A 16,234-nucleotide genomic window follows, 5' to 3' on the forward strand; every position below is an offset into this window, starting at 1 on the left:
GTGTGTGGCTTTCAAGGCTCGCATGAGCAGGGTATGCGCATGGGCCGCTTGCTTCTCTGGGGCAGGCAGCGTGGGGGCGTGCCGCTCAATATCGACCGAACCCTGTCTATGCAATAGCTATGCTGGGGATCAGTAAACACAAGACGGCATTTCGGGCTTTGGGATGACATGAGAAATTAGTAGTAGATCTTCTGCACTTGATGTAAACTTGTATCTCTGTTAGTCTGGCCTTGTGGTGCATTGACATGTGAAACTCGACTGCACTGGTAGCCGGGGTCTAGACGACCGATCCCAAGTTAGCGGAGGCGCGACGTCAAACCGTCGTGCCCATGCTTGTTAGATGACTGGCGCCCGAAGTAATGCCACTCTCGCGATTGCGTGTAGATCATTCATATAACGCTGGACCCTTAGACGGGTGATACATGGTACATGGTACATTGATACCCTTTGGTGGACCATGGCAGAAATGCAACATGTCGCTTTCTGTAAGGCCACCAATGAATTATCACTATCTGCTCTGTTATTAGACCCGCTCGCGGCTAAACAGTCGCTGTGCGGGACGGAGAAATCAATTCAAGCCGAGCGACATTGTTCTGGTTCGATTTGGATGAGCGGTGTAAGATGTAGAGACGGTAATTGATGCATGTGCCTGGGTCAAACGTCGATATTCCTGCTCAGCGCCGTGTAATGGTAGGCACGCGCGAGAAGCATGTCTAGAAGGGGCACTATACGGGTCGTGTTTGCTTCGTGTGCCTCCCGTCGGTTTCAAAGATGGCGAAAAGTAGGATTTGAGAAGGTCCCAAAGTAGGGCTTGGTCCGCTCGCGGTAGCTGCAAGTTGTGTAGTCTTCGCGACCTTATTGTTAGTCTCCACCGTTCCGCGTCACCGTTGGATCTTGGAAAGCTTCGGGCATGTACCGCGCGTACGGGTCTTCCCACTCGGGAGGAGCTGGGAGGCAGGATGACCCGGCATGGTGACGACGGGCATGGGGGTGCTCGTGGGTGTGAAGTTGTCAGCTGCTACGGACTTGTTGCTTGTGACGGTGGGTACAGCAAACAGGTGTCGTGTGTAGTGCTGATGTCGCTGGCGTCGAGGGCGTCGGAAAAGTCTAGAAGCGTAGTTCACTGGCTACCACGTGCTCTTGCGCCATGGGCTGTGGATCAAGCGTACAACCCGGGCGTCGATGTGGACCTCGTGGACTGCTACCACAAACAGAAGACCCTGAGATGGTGAGGCTGCCGGGAAATCTAGGAATGGAAGTGCCGAATGCAGGACGCGTTTCGGCACCATTCGGATGAGATACTCCACACTCGGGTAAACAGTGGAGTTTAAGGTTGTCGACGGCATGTGTACCGCCCCAAGGCTTTTGTTTGCAGTGGCAGTCATGAAGCTGTTCAAGGCAGCAGCGACAGCAGCGACAGGGCAAACCCGGGCCGTGGATGTCGTCAATGCAGCCATCGTCTCGAGTGTCTGTTGGTGCTAGACGCTATTGGCGGTCAAAGGAAGCAAGTAGGCGTCTCGGTGGTCGGCCAATGAACATGGCCATGGCACCGTTGTCTATTCGCGTGAGCCGGCTGTTGTTGCGGTGGATCGTACGGTACTAGGGCTAAGACATGTCAAGTCAAGAGGGAACATTGACGAGCGGCTGGCTCAAGATGACGTCCCGGGATCAACGTGGTCAGTGGTTGTTGTGCGCAGGCGATACACAGCCGACTTTTGTCGTTTTTCGCCTATGCTCGACAAAGCTTCCCGCGAGAGTCTTCCCACGCCCGACGCAGTGTGTGAGTGCAAGTCGTGTCTGCACCACAACAGCACGGTTCATGTTCTCGCCGTCTCAAAGCAGACAAGGGCGTGCATGCTAAGCGGCAGGGCAAGCATTCTCCCGTTCAGCCCACAGGGCCACAGGCAGCCGATGACCTCAACCGCCGTGTGGGCTGCACTGCACACTACACACTGCACCTGGTGCAGCTCCCAGCCGACTCAACACGTCGGGTTAGCAGCCGTGTCGTGTGCAGCCGGAGATTGCTACGTCGAGACCCGCGTTTGACGACACTGTGGAGAGGCGGTGCCGCATTCTCGAGGGTAGAGAACGGCCCCAAACAACAGGCTCGGCTGCACGTCCAGTCATGGACCAGGGATAGCAAGCCAGCGGCACGTGTGATTGGTGTCCGAGAGTGAATGGTGGGGGCTGCGTGGGTGCCGAACGCTCCACCCTCTGCATCTCATTCTCCTCTCCCAGGCCCAGCGTCACGACTCACGACCCACGACCCACAGAGTGCCCCCGGCTGCCGTCGCACGCTTGCTGGAGCAGCCCGCGACGCAGCAATTGAATTATTGCGCCGCTCACTGGGTCGCCCAACCAGGGCAACCTTGAAAGCCTCGTTCCCCGTGGAGGGCAAACACAAGCAATTCAATATCCACTGACCAGGCCGCCAGTCGCTGTGCGACATCGTCAACACACCGCACAAAAGTCAAAGTCACCGACCTAGACACGCTCAGCTTCATCCCCACTGTACACAGCGCTCAGGGCCTACTTCGGCTGTGGTTGCAGCTGAGGTCCGCAGCTAACGTGGGGTGCACCCGTCCGATTGAGAGCACGCGCCGACGCCGCTACATCATCGTCTTGTTCGCACAAGCAACATTATTGTCAAGTCCACGACCGCAAAACAAGCGGGCTACACCACCACCTCCCCCAGACTGATGCACTGTGCTGTGCCAGAGGGAGCCATGGAGGTTTCGCCCCAGCAAGACAGTGCCCGCCGCGGCCTGCTTCAGGATGCCATCTTTCCCGCCTTTGGTAACGATGCGGGCACGCCCAATGCGGACTCCCCAGAAGAAATGCAAAAGAACGACCCGCTGGGCACCCAGATCTGGAAACTCTACTCACGGGCAAAGACGCAGCTGCCCAACGCAGAGCGCATGGAGAACTTGACCTGGCGGATGATGGCCATGAATATGCGCCGCGCCGACATGCATCGCAACAATAAAGGGTATGGATGCCCGCCACTTGCTTTTGCGTCGCTACCAGCCCATGCTCCTCAACCAGCTGCTGACCATGCCATGTGCTTTAGGTCCGACCAAAATTCATACAGCAACGAAATGATGCCGCCGCCCCCAGCATGTGCGGGTGCAGGTCCAGCAGCAGTGAGTCCAAGACCGCCGCCTAGGTCCGCCCCCAGCGGCATCGCACAGCAGTTGAGGAAATCTCAAGACCAGCAGGCCCAGGCCACTCAGCCATCCCAGGACGCCATGAATCTAGATGATTTTATATTTCCTTCGTCTGTCGCCAGTCCTGCAGGCCTGTCGCCCGAATTGTCGAATGAGGATGCGGCTCCGTTTAATCCACCTGCCCCAGCGATACCGATAAGAAAGCCGCATCTGGCCAGCGACCACAATCTCTCCCTCGCCCGCGCTTCCGCTCCCTCAGTGCCTCCTACCATCAGTAGGGAGGATGAGTTTGGCTACGTGCCGCGACACGTCCGCAAGACCAGCATCGACGAGCGACGAGTGAGTCTCTTATCTACCCCAGCCCATGTCCCCTCCACAGCCTCACTGACACCTTATCAGCCCCCAAAGCGGCGCGCTGAAGCCTCGCCCCAAGTGCCTCCTGTCAACAGCATCATGATACCCACTGATGCCCAGGCAGAGGCCGACCTGCACCAGTACTCGCTGGACCACAACACCATGCAGCCACCCACCTTCCCAGCCTCGCAGGCCCAGAACCCCTTCGCCATGGAAAACTACCAGATGCATGAGGATCCCGTCATACATTCCGCCGGTCCCTACCAGCAAAGCTTCCCTGGCTTCTCTCCCGTCGGCTCGCCTCTCATGAGCCACAACGCCTTCAACTCGACCATGTTCAACCACAACTCCATGGCTTCGTCACTCAATTCCACCGACTACTACTCTCCCCCAAGCTCCGCCTTTCCCTCTACCGTCTCAACACCACAGCCCATCCCCGAGGACAACCAAATGTACTTTGACCGGAACGGCATGGAGATGCGCCACACCCACAGCGCAGCCTCTTATGGTACCCACCGACCTTCAAACCTATCCACCTCGATGCAGCCACAATTCATCTTCAACCCTAGCGGCGGTGGTCCAGACTCTGTATTCAGTCCGGTAACGAGCGCCAGCTCCTCTCTACCCTTCTCAGCCTCGTCTTTCGGCCACTCCAGCCACATAGATCCTTCCCAAGTCCATAGCCATCTCCCCCTGCGACAGCAGCACGAGATGCAAATGGGCCGTCAAGAAAACATGTTCACCTTTGGTGCTGATTCAGACGCCGAAGAAGATGAGGGGAGCGCGTTTGCAGATCGTACCATGCCATCGCAAGATTACTCACCAATGGAGGATGCATCTCTCGACTTCAATGGCGGCTATCAGTGGGAGACGAACCTATCCAACCAGTTTAATCCCATGCAAGCACGATATCCCGCTGGGCCACCACGGAAGACCGTCACCATTGGCGGAACAGAGATGGTGCAAGATCACTGGAGCCCTGGGGGTGGAAGCCTTGGTCGGACACACGGTTCTGCCGCATCCGTCAGCGACATACGCAATCGAGGGAACGACCCACGACGCCAGAAGATACCCCGCACTAGCTCAACCCCCAATGCTGCTGGGATGGTGCACCAGGGTATGCATGGCTTGGTATCATCGCCAAATTCACCTCCAGAGTCGGGTTTCAACTCTGCGGCGCCATCACGTCCCCCAAGTCCTGGTGGCTCAAAACAGGGCGAAGGCGGTGCACCCACGACATGTACCAACTGCTTTACCCAAACAACGCCTCTGTGGCGTCGCAACCCAGAGGGACATCCGCTTTGCAATGCCTGTGGTCTGTTCTTGAAACTGCACGGTGTTGTTAGGCCCTTGTCACTCAAGACCGATGTGATTAAGAAGCGCAATCGTGGCAGTGGTAATGCTCCTGTAGGCACAGCGTCAACCCGATCGTCCAAGAAGTCGTCTCGCAAGAATTCGATTGCGCATACGCCAGTGACAACGCCGACATCCCACAAAGCGGCTGATTCCGAGTCTCCAAAATCCACTGGATCTGGTGGTGGTGGTGGTGGTTCCAATCTATCCTCAGCCACTACACCGACTTCGTCGAAACCGAGCGGTGTGGTTCCAATTGCTCCAGGTCCACCAAAATCCAATAGCTCCGTCAATCTGGCTCAGACACGTGGGGTAGCAGTTGCGCCCAAACGAGCCCGTGGTCAAAGCAAGAGTGAGCCACAGGAACTGGAAATGGCGGATGCGGACGATACGAACGGAAAGGCACCTCTACGCAGAAAGGATACCGGTATAGCGACTTCCAATCCATTTCCAGGTCAGAGCCTCGGTGCCCTGCCTATGGGTGCCATGGGCCAGGGCTTGCAGTCATCTGGTCCAGCTGAATGGGTAAGAATCATTCTCCAATGTGTCGTTTACCGTTTACTAATCATTGCCGCGCAGGAATGGTTGACCATGAGCTTGTAATCGCTGACCACCCCGCGTTGAAGTCGAAATATGATTCAGAGACCCCTCGGGGCTCGTTACGACATTCACTGTTTTGCTTTCCCACTATGGATATGGTGTTTGGAGTTCTTAAGCATGGGCGTGGCCTTTTGCTTGTCTTCCAAATGTCTTTCACACGCCCTTGATACCTCAACTTGCTACTATGCAATTCCCTGCAACGATAGATACGGATTGTTTTTGTTTTGTTTTCTGACATACCCTGTTTGCTTTTTCACAAGCCAGTAGATGGAGGAGGCAGGCGCTCCATCACGCTGCACACCGTTCTAATATCAGGCGAGGGAGACGACAACGTGGGGAGAAATTGGCGACGACTGGCCTTTACATTTTCAAATGTTATTCCTTTGGAGAAACCGTTTTCATTGCATGAGCTTATGAGAGATATCCTGGGTTCGACGACGCATAGAGTGGCTATGTATCTTGCACATTCTAGTATTGACGAAGCTGGCATCGGACTGGGCGATCTTCCATATGGGATGAATCTAGGTGGATTCTGTACGGGAAGCACACACTTGTGGATGTATATAGGGGACTATAGTGTGCTTTTACGAGATCCTTCATGGCCCAGTTCATGCAATTCGGAGCAAACGAGCGAATGCTATTCTTTAATGACTTCACTCCATCTGCTTTAGTGTGGACTATGTCTAGTTTTCGATCTAGGCACAGGACTGTTGGGCGGTGAGGTCCTGTGCGTCTGCTTACCGAAGACACGAATAATACACAGGTAGTTGCTCGGCTTATGTTTCCGGATCTCGGCACTGGCCCAGCCATATCAGCATACGTCACATGTACCCAAGGACAGAACACGACCAGTGTTGTGCTTTCAAGCACCACCATCACCGACTTCTAAACCATCTTGCAGTCCACCATCCACGGACCAAGTCATCCGTGTGTCCTCGATTCGCTGAATACAACACACCATCATAAACACGATGCCGAAGGCGTTGATATTGGTCGCGGATGGGTCTGAGGAGATTGAATTCGTCACTCCCTATGACGGTATGTCCTGCAGAGCTTGCTCAGAAATGCTATACCAAAAGTGCAAATGTTGACATATGCCGCAGTCTTGACTCGAGCTGGATTTGATGTCACTTCGGCAGGTGTATCACTCAAGAACGAAGCATACGCTCAGTCAGCAACAGCTCACCTAGGTCAGGATGCGAATTTACAACTAACGCGTCTTTTAGCATGTCACGGAATGTCCGCATCGTACCCGACCATCCGAATCTGTCATCCGTACCACTCCAAACTGCCCACGAGGATTTCGACGTTCTCATCCTGCCTGGCGGGGCGCCGGGTGCAAAGGCCTTTTGTGGGAGCGACGCAGTGCTCGAACTAATCAGCAAGTTCCAGAAAGCGGGGAAGTGGGTTGCAGCCATTTGCGCAGCTACCACAGCTCTGGTTGCTTCGACGAAGAAGTTTGAAGGGGCGAAGACGACAGTCACCAGCCATCCAAGTGTGGCAGAGGAAATCAAGCAAGCTGGCTGGGAGTATAGTGAGGACAGAATCGTCGTTGATGACAAGATTGTTACGAGTCGAGGGTAGGCGCAGCCATCCATCCCACCTGTGGAGACGGCATACTAACTGCGTACAGGCCTGGCACCGCCATATTATTCGCCCTCACAATTGTCGAGGCCATCTGTGGGAAAGAAAAGCGAGACGAAATTGGTGGACCAATGATGTTGGCTGAGAAGTTGTAAGGAATGTGATGCCTGCTAATGCGGCATCTACACTATTGCTCTCTTAGGATAGGCCATTCTGCAACGTCAAGCAAAACAAGTTGCGCTGCTTCACACGCATTTCATATGCAAACCCTTGTTCTCAATGCTCACAGTCGCGGAAGGATACCCGTGGCCCCTCAGCTCAACGATATGTGAAACATACTCACGAGATGTTTCGCTCCAGCGCAAGGCGGTGCTTGTGAGTTAATACGGTTGATACGGTCAACACTTGGTGTCTTGGTCCCAAGTTCTATCGTACAGTACTAATCCAATAACGGATTTAGACTAGGTAGGACAATCAAATATGGGTAATCAACGTATCAACCCATGGAGAAAAAAAGTTCGTGTAGGACAAGGTCAGTCGTATGACCTAGACCTCATCACACAGAGGATATGTGGAAACGCGCCTAATTATTCCGTGTAGCGCTGGACCCTGTTCCAGCTGCCTCGGTGGGTAAAGCGCCCACGGCATGTATGTGACAGCGTCGGCTAGTCAAGCAGTTGACCCGCAATATTTGGGCTACTTTGTTGGGATCAAGACGCACATGTATGGCGATGTTGCATTTGCCCTGGAGCATGCTGGATCTAGGGTTAAACTCTGCCGAATGTTACGTACATGCCGTTGGGTACGGCGACAGATCCAACACCGTATAGAAGTTGCGTCTATTCGTGCTTGGACTAGAGAAAGATAATTAAACATCCTAGACATGAAGGCTCTTTAGCGAAAGCTGGCACTAGGATTCCTTCCGGGGACCGTCGGCTAGGGCGGCCATTGGCATCCATTAAAATAGAGGCATCAGCCGCAAACAGGGTCCAGCTCCTTCCGACATGTACCAGTATGCAATTAACTACTTCGCTTTCGCTTACGGAACTCTATAGCATCCACACAAGCGAACAAGCCGTTGCGTTGCAGCAAACCGTCACTCGCATGCATTGCAAGGTCCTTTTACCCCTTAGTGTACACAAAATGCATGCAATGCTGTGTACTTGTTTCTGTCCGACGTCACTCGCCACGCTCGGGGAAAGGATCGAGCGTTTCAGGAGCCTAACCGACACGCGTTCGGACTATGTACCGGTTTGTGGCTCTACTGTGGCTCTCTGTAGCGGTCGCCCTGGCCGTAATGCTAAACCTTCGATTGGACCGTTACCTGCACGCCTGAAGTCTGGACATTGGCCAAGCTGCGACGGAGGCTGAACAGTCAAGATGCCGTAACGATCGGCGAGCGCTATAGGTGACAACCTCGCTCTAGTCTGGCCACACCATGTCCAGCGTATGCACCGTATGCACCCGTATTGCGCTGATCGTTGTGTCAAGCACCCCGCTAACGCTAAAAGGCGCCTATTGATAAATAGCGGTTGTGTGTTCGTCCGTTGTCATGTAGTCTCCTTTCCTATCTTTGATATAAGACCGGCCAATCTTCGTCGACTTGGAGTGGTTATCCTGTCGATTGTTCCTGCCTCAACATGTCTAGCAAACAGTACCTGGACACGGCCACGGCTGTCCCCTCACACGATGATGGTCACACTACCATCGACACTCAGCTGCTGGGAACACTGTCGCAATCGTTGTCAACAGCAGCGATAGCCGCATTCATCTTTGCAGTGTTTTTCTACATTCCCACCATCCAGCGCAAGATCCAGCTTTCCAAATTACCAGTCCACAACACGAGCGGTAAATCAGGAGAGAAGCAGCGCCAGGAGTTTCTCTCGTCTGCGAGGAAGATCTATGAAGAAGGATATGCCAAAGTAGGCATCATCTCTATCTTGCTGAGATCATGTTGCTCACAATATGACTAGTTCAAGGACAGGGTCTACAGAGTTCATACTGATGATGGTTCGTTGTCTCCGTAGCCAACGTGACAGGCATAACTCACAACCTGTAGGCCGAAACACCATCGTGGTGCCCCCCAGTTTACTACCTGAATTGCGGAAGCTCCCAGATGATTGTCTCAGCTTTTCCATGTTCGCTGCAAATGTAAGCATGGAACACCCCTCACTTGAGACACGGCAAAGCTCATTGGTCATAGATCTTGGAGACCAAGTATACCAAAGTCAACACAGATGCACAATTGACAACGCATGCGGTCAAGTCTGATCTTACGCCAGCATTACGTAAGTCTTCGACAATCCTGATGACTGGCTGATTTGCTTACCAAACATCAGCTCGCTTGAACGCCATGGTCTGCGAAGAGGTCGACCAGGCGGTACGAGAGTACATGCCACCATGCGATGACTGGACCGAAGTCTTTATCAACCAGAAACTAGTCGATGTAGTTTCCAAGGTCTCGGGCGCCATCTTCGTTGGGAGGGAAATGTCTCAAAACCCCGAATATCTCGACGCTTGCAGCAACTACACCGTGGATCTCATGACAGCAGTCTCAGCCATCAAGCAAGTTCGCCCATGGCTAAAGCCAATCCAGGTACCCCGCCTGCCAGAGGTTCTTAAACTTCGCGAGCGAGAGAAGGCCGCTTACAAGCTGCTGCAACCCATCACACAAGAGAGAATACACCTCAAGGCCACTGATCCCAACTGGCAAGAGCCAGACGACATGGTACAATGGATGATCAACCGAGATGACGGAAAGGAGTCGATTGAACAAATGGCAATCTTGCAACTAAGTCTCATCTTTGCTGCCATCCACACGACGACAATGACCGCCACCAACATCTTGTACACTCTAGTTTCCACCCCCGAGTACATCAACCCCCTCCGCGAAGAGATCCGCCAGGTAATGGCCGAAAACGGTGGCACCATCACATTCCGCGCATTGCAGAAAATGGAGAAACTCGACAGCTACATGAAGGAAGCAACACGGTTTTACCCTACCGGCATCAGTAAGTCTTGTCAATCTCAACAATTTCAAACACAACCCACTAACACAACTTCCCCCCCCCCCCCCTTAGGTTCCTTCGGCCGCCTCGTTCTCAAAGGCTTCACCCTCAGCAATGGCCAATACATCCCGCCCGGTGTCATCCTCGAAGCCCCCGCCGCCGCCATGTACCTCGACGAGCACAACTACCCCAACGCCGACGTCTTCGACGGCTACCGCGCCTACAACCTGCGCGCCTCGGGCAAAGCCGCAGACATTGCCCGCAACCAATTCGTCACGACAAACGAGGCCAACCTCAACTTTGGCTACGGCCGCCACGCCTGCCCCGGTCGCTTCTTCGCTACAAACGAGATCAAAATGGTGGTTGCGCGCTTGATTCTAGAGTACGATATCAAGATGCCCGAGGGCGTGACGGAGAGGTATCCGCAGATTGAGATTGGGAGGATGACGATGCCGAATCCGACCAAGCCTTTGCTTTTTAAGAAGGTGGTTATTTGAGTGGTTTAGTCACATTATTTTTTTCCCTTCTTCTCTGCATGTGAGAGTGATGGAGGTGATGATAGAGTTGTTTGGGAATGAATCGGGCATGTTTTTGCGGGGGGATTTACCATCTTTTGCAGCGCATGGCACTTTGGTAGACGCTGGACTGATACAGTCGCGTTTACTCGCCGCAAACACACACAAACACGCACAGATATATACATACATACAAAGCCATAACTAGAAAGAAAGAAAGAAAAAAACACAAACCTCTTATATCATCCAAACCTCATCTTCACCGTCCTTTCAGTAGAACCCTCGCAGATGAACACATGTGAAAAGCGACTTGATAGATAACCATGCTTTTTCGCCAACCACAACAATCAAACCGCCAACGCAGAACGTGGAAAAAGCAAGAACAGAAAACACCTACCGTTACTGTTTTACCTCCTCCACACATCAGCCTTACGCCTTTGATATTTGGTTTTTCCCCACTACCTCTTTCCTCTTCTTCTTCTTTTTTGGTGGCTTAATTGCTGTTGTCGTTGTCGTTGTCGTTGTCGTTGTCGCTTGCTTGCTTGCTTGCTTGCTACTGTTATCGCATACTGCTTTTCTTGCTTTACCTTTGCCGTCTTCTCGCCTACCCTACCGGCCTCGGGTTTTTGTCTCGTCTCTGGCTTGGTGGGTGGCTTGAGGCTTGAGGCAATACCAAACGCAGGCGCAAAGGAAGATTTTCAAAAGCGGTGAAACGAAACGGGTGTAACGGAGAAATATGCGTTGGTGTTGGCGTTGGGGAGTGTTTCTAGCTTGTTCTTCTTCTGGGATTCCGAGTAGCGGCATCAACGGTGCCCGTTTCGTGTATTGACGGACGGATAGGCAGTAGAAGACGGATGGCACGAAATGTCTTCAGACAAACAACCAAAGAACAAATGGTCTTTCAAAGCATTTGATTGAAATCAGGGTAGTATTTCATTTCTTCCCACGCCATGCGTCTAGGAACGCTTTCTTTCCCGTCTAAGCCAGCCAGCCTTGCGCATACCACAACCCCCATCATCTTGCCATGGCATCCCCACAACCGTTTAATCCCCCCACCCCACCCCACCGCCACCTAACCGACTGACCGACCAACCCATCCCCTTCATTCCTCATCTGCTAAACATTAAAAAGAACGCCCTGTGCACAAAGTATTCCAGAACCACTTCATCGCATCGTTGCTTGACACCCCCGAAGAATCCCCCAACCCATCCATCCAACCACCCATTCATACCCACCCATTGCCAAAAGTTTACTCCAATTGCGCTTGTTGCTATTGTTGCGATACAAAGACGCAACGCGCTCATCTTCTCTCCTTGCCATGGGCAAAGTCTGAACGCAAAAACCAGAGACGGATATGGAAAAAAGAAGGGAAATGTTAAAAAAGAAAGACGAAACCAAAAAAGGGTAAAGTTTGTAACAATGCATTAAAAGCATGAACAAAACAAGGTATTGGTGTGGTTGTTGGTGTGCGAAAGCAGTCCAGCAGCAGCAAACTCCCCAAGAACCAAACCACCCCCTCCCGGTAAAGTAAAAAAAAAAAAGAGATACCCATCTTCATAAGTGACAGTATACTCTGTACAGGCGATGCATAGAAGAACAAATGCCGTGATATACAAGAGGCGCGCCGTTTTATATGGGAGAAGGACTGGGTTCGCCACGTCGTTGTAGGGTACCGCCAGAAAAGGGGACCAGGTGTTGGCGTGGCGGTAGTACAAACGGGTGGATTTGCAAGTCCCAGTGCCATGATATGACGTGCGCGTGCCAGAAAGATTTCCGTCGACGGATAGGCGATGATATGAAATCCTAGATAAAACGCCCCAGGCTCCATGTAGATGCTGAATCAGCCTTCGGAAAGGACCAAAAATAAAACAGTCTATAATTATGTGCTTTTGCGATGAATCCATTCTTGTGGGTATTGTCGTTTGCCGTGGCCACGTTAGGAAAAGTACAGAGACCGGAAGCCAGCAGTCTCCGTGTGAGATAAGCGCGAAGACTCACTCTTTGCAGTCATGCATGAAAGAGTTCTTCGGCCAATCGTATTTGGTTGATTTCCTACAGATTGTTAGTCGAGAGATAGAGGTCTACGTTGTGCACTTACCAATCCGTGAGGTTAGGGTTCGCATAAGGCTCTGGATGTGCCCTGATGTAGTCGGTGGTGGGGTAACCTTCAGGATCACAGGTCATGATCTGGTTGTCCTCTGGTTGGTAGATGCGGATGTAGTCGACGCGCATGGTAGCTGGGAGGTCTTTGGCAATTTCCTCGAGGTTGATGGCTGCGAAACTGTTCGACATTCCGAAGTTGGCAATGATGGACATTGGCTCCTCGGGGATCTTTCTTGTACCGAGGTTGCCGTTGGGTCGAATGGCCTTTTGATTCATAGTCCAGGTCTTGTCTTCTCCGACATACCAGGTGATGAAACCGTCCTCACCAGTTTTGTACTCGAACGAATAAGTCTGGTATTGCTTGCCGTCATACCAGTTGTTGTTCAGGTTGGTCAATCCAGAGATGGCCTGCTGGAAAGGTCCACCCTTGTAGGCGTTCATCGTTGTGATTTGAGTATCGTAAACCTCCGTGTATTCTGATTGTTGTTAGTAAGAATGAATGCGACCAGAGATTGGGATAATTACCATAATCGGGCATGTACCAAGTATCAAAGGGTGCAGCTTGGAATGACTGGGAAACAACACCGATTGCGTTGCTTTCTCCGGGTCCCAAGAAGTGAACGGAACCTTCAAGAGCATCAATTTCCGGGGCACTTCGGGACTTGCCTGGGCTGGGATGGTCTTCGCCCTTGCAAGTGCAGGCGGGCAGCTTCATTCCGGGCAAGTAGCTGAGACCGTCGTAGGAACTTTGGTTAGGCGTGATACCGACATCGCACTCGTCGTGGTAGCTGTATGGCCAGAGACCTTCGGTGGAAGCGAGATAACCAGGACGGGCAAGGTTACCCATTGTCCAGAAACCGGGCCAGAAACCACTGACGTTGCCGCGACCGGGTAACGAGATACTGGCCTCGAGATGTCCACCCTTGTAGCAGAGCTTGTTCCAAGACTGAATCATACCAGAACGGTAGTCAAGACCGTGACTCGGCTCGGCGGAGAACTTCAAATTGAGTGAACCATCTTTGGTGAAGGCCTGATCGGGATCGTACCACTGCGGAGTGTCAGCGCTGCCAAGCCAAACATGGCTTGATGAAACATACCTCCAAATCCATGGTAGCACCGTACCAGATATCGACAGCTTGGAAAAACGGATCGTCACCATCGTAGAAGGTGCGACCGTCCGTGTTGAATTCATCTGAAAAGACCAGTACTTGCTTTGAGCCATCGGCTGATGTTCGAGTCATGGCTTCCTTGGGCGTGTCCGGGTCGATGAGCCCTCTGCGTACGTTTGTGAGTAACGGCTCGCTTTGCTTGCCTGCTATACATAGAGGATTATTTGTACACGGCCCTATCTCTGGTTTGGTCATATCCTGAACGAATGTGCTGCAGTATGTTAGTACGGCGAAAACGCAGTCGGCAATGAGAAGGGACGTACAGAATTGGGTAGCCGATGAACAGCATGAGAAGACCGAGAGCCATTAAACCCAGACCTCCAAGATTGACCATACCTCTGCGGGTGAAGATGTCGCAATCTTTGACGTCTTTGTCATTGGGGTCGGGGTTATGTAGGTAGTCGTCCTTTTCGACATCTTCGGGGAAGAGTAGCAGACCGGCCGAAGGTAATATGTTGAACTTCTCTGATACTGTTTGCGTGTTCAGGTCCTCTTCGCTGCCTGCGCGCGACGGCGCTCTTGAGTCGTCAAACGGCGAACCAAATGGGCCTCCAGTGAAGTCTGAACTCCAACTTGTTCGTCTCGACGACAAGGCAGACGGCGATTGCATGGGAGATTCGTCGCGGTACGACCGTGTTGTCCTGAGCTTCTTGGGCGGCAGCAGCATCTCGGAGGACTCTGCGATGGTGGCATTGCTGTATACATGGGAATTCGTCGGTGACTGAAAGCCAGGACTCGGGGCAGTGCCTGGACGTGTTGGTTGTGTCAAAGAGCGCGCAGAGGTTGTTCGTGCAGATGTTGGGCGCGCATTCGAGGACGTCTCGTCGGTCAGCGGTTCTTGGGTGCCCGAGTTGAGGCGGAGATGGGGCGGGGCGTCTCCCCTAGGCGATTGCGGCATCATGGTGGAAAGGGAGCGTGCGGGCGGGCTAGCGAGCGTATAGGGTGAGGATTTGCGCTGTTAGGGCTTTCTGCTACTCAGAGAGCCAAGCTGACGATGCGCTGATGCTTCGTATTCGGTATGCGGGTAGAAACGAGTGTTGTGGTAAGCAATGGCACGCAACAGGCCGAAAATCAAACAAGGGAGGGCAATCCAGGTAGTCGTTTGAGGGCACGGGCACGATGACGATGGGGAGTGAAGTGGCGCTCCGGGTGATGCTCAACCTCTGGAGAGTCGACCTGACCAAAAGTTGCTCTGTCGGTTTGCAGGAGAGAAAGCGAGTGTCGAGCGTCGAAAGTCGAGTTGGACGGGCAGACGTCGGATCTAGGGGTGGGTGTATCGGTCCTGGCCCAAACGGGGGGATGGCCGGGATAAGGAAATCGACCAGGAACGCGTGCCTGGATTGGCTTGGCACTCTGTCACAGCGGCAGGAGCGAGCGGCGCACGACTTTTGCCTCTGAGGGTAAGCAGAGCGTGGAGGAGTCTGCGCAAATGGGGTCGGTAGCAAAAGATGCAAAAGGCGTCGCAGCGAGATGGTAATGAAGCAAGAAGCGACGGGCGGTGTGGCAAGCCGGGGCCTTGTTCCTGAGTCGAAGCTTTAGGGGAGGAGGGAAGATCGGTCGCTGGCAGGGCGCTTGCATGCGGCGGGCATTGAAGGGCCGCTTACGCACACGGCGGGAGGCGTGTGCTTGCTAAATTTACTCGCACGTTTCAACACTTTGCACCTGTCGTCTCCTATTATGGTGGAGCCTGTCAAGATGCAAATTGCCATGCCTTATGCTTGTTCGAAACCCTCACAGGCTGTCATGCGTCGCAGCGCCGTAACTCGAAGCAACATGTCGACAGCTTCACCCACTCACCCGTCCGAGTCGTGTGTTGCATCACGCTTGCTTTTCGCCCTCCAGCCTCGCCATGCTCCCAGCTCGTGTTTCTACAGAAACGCGCGCTGTCTAGTCTTGTCCGTCCCGTTCGCTTGCCTTCTCAACAAGTCTGCTGTCTTCAAGTACCTGTGTACTTGATGGCTACTGTGTTTTTGCTTTGGGCCACTCGATAGCCCAGAGATCATCGGTTTCCTATTACGCGTCGCACCACATATAATAAACGCCATGCCCAACCTCACAAGCGCCATCTTGGTACCAGTCTTGCGAGCCCGTTGAGCCTGCACTTGCCATGTTATCCATCTAGCCACATGCGACTTCGCTACTGCTATCGTGATTATCGTATCGTTGCCCGGCTGCCGAGAATAGCTCGACGATCTAACCCATCCTTTTTGATCCTCCTCATCCGTTTTCGCCTCCCCAACGGGTCAAAACCAAGCCTCGCAGATACGATGTCAATAAATAACAGCCGCACATCATGTCGACTATGTTGGCAAGACAAGTACCCACTCCAGGCAACTGATGCTCTGCTCTGCTCTACTCTGCTCTGCTCTACTCTGCCCATC

At 53.0% G+C, this 16,234-nt stretch overlaps 4 protein-coding genes across 4 annotated transcripts; 3 read left to right on the forward strand and 1 right to left on the reverse strand.

Moving 5' to 3' along the window:
• Positions 1–5,246: 5,246 nt before the first annotated feature.
• Positions 5,247–5,477, forward strand: PtrM4_101070 (uncharacterized protein; the record flags this gene model as incomplete). Its single annotated transcript, XM_066107425.1, has 2 exons — positions 5,247–5,399; positions 5,454–5,477. 2 exons carry the CDS (start codon positions 5,247–5,249, stop codon positions 5,475–5,477), a joined length of 177 nt encoding a protein of 58 aa, XP_065961874.1.
• A 1,224-nt stretch (positions 5,478–6,701) lies between these two features.
• PtrM4_101080 (DJ-1-PfpI multi-domain protein) lies at positions 6,702–7,213 on the forward strand (the record flags this gene model as incomplete). The annotated part of the gene is made up of 2 exons (XM_001936461.2): positions 6,702–7,054; positions 7,108–7,213. 2 exons carry the CDS (start codon positions 6,702–6,704, stop codon positions 7,211–7,213), a joined length of 459 nt encoding a protein of 152 aa, XP_001936496.2.
• Positions 7,214–8,698: 1,485 nt separating this feature from the next.
• On the forward strand, positions 8,699–10,563 carry PtrM4_101090 (CypX, Cytochrome P450; the record flags this gene model as incomplete). The annotated part of the gene is made up of 6 exons (XM_001936460.2): positions 8,699–8,980; positions 9,032–9,068; positions 9,118–9,209; positions 9,262–9,346; positions 9,398–10,069; positions 10,139–10,563. The coding sequence occupies 6 exons, from the start codon at positions 8,699–8,701 to the stop codon at positions 10,561–10,563; spliced, it is 1,593 nt and encodes a 530-aa protein (XP_001936495.2).
• Positions 10,564–12,575: 2,012 nt separating this feature from the next.
• Positions 12,576–14,754, reverse strand: PtrM4_101100 (SKN1, Beta-glucanase-Beta-glucan synthetase; the record flags this gene model as incomplete). Its single annotated transcript, XM_001936459.2, has 5 exons — positions 12,576–12,633; positions 12,680–13,160; positions 13,210–13,732; positions 13,782–14,064; positions 14,117–14,754. The coding sequence occupies 5 exons, from the start codon at positions 14,752–14,754 to the stop codon at positions 12,576–12,578; spliced, it is 1,983 nt and encodes a 660-aa protein (XP_001936494.2).
• Positions 14,755–16,234: the final 1,480 nt, after the last annotated feature.

The sequence above is a fragment of the Pyrenophora tritici-repentis genome, chromosome 5 (assembly GCF_003171515.1).
Source record: "Pyrenophora tritici-repentis strain M4 chromosome 5, whole genome shotgun sequence".
NCBI classification, from domain to species: Eukaryota; Fungi; Ascomycota; class Dothideomycetes; order Pleosporales; family Pleosporaceae; genus Pyrenophora; species Pyrenophora tritici-repentis.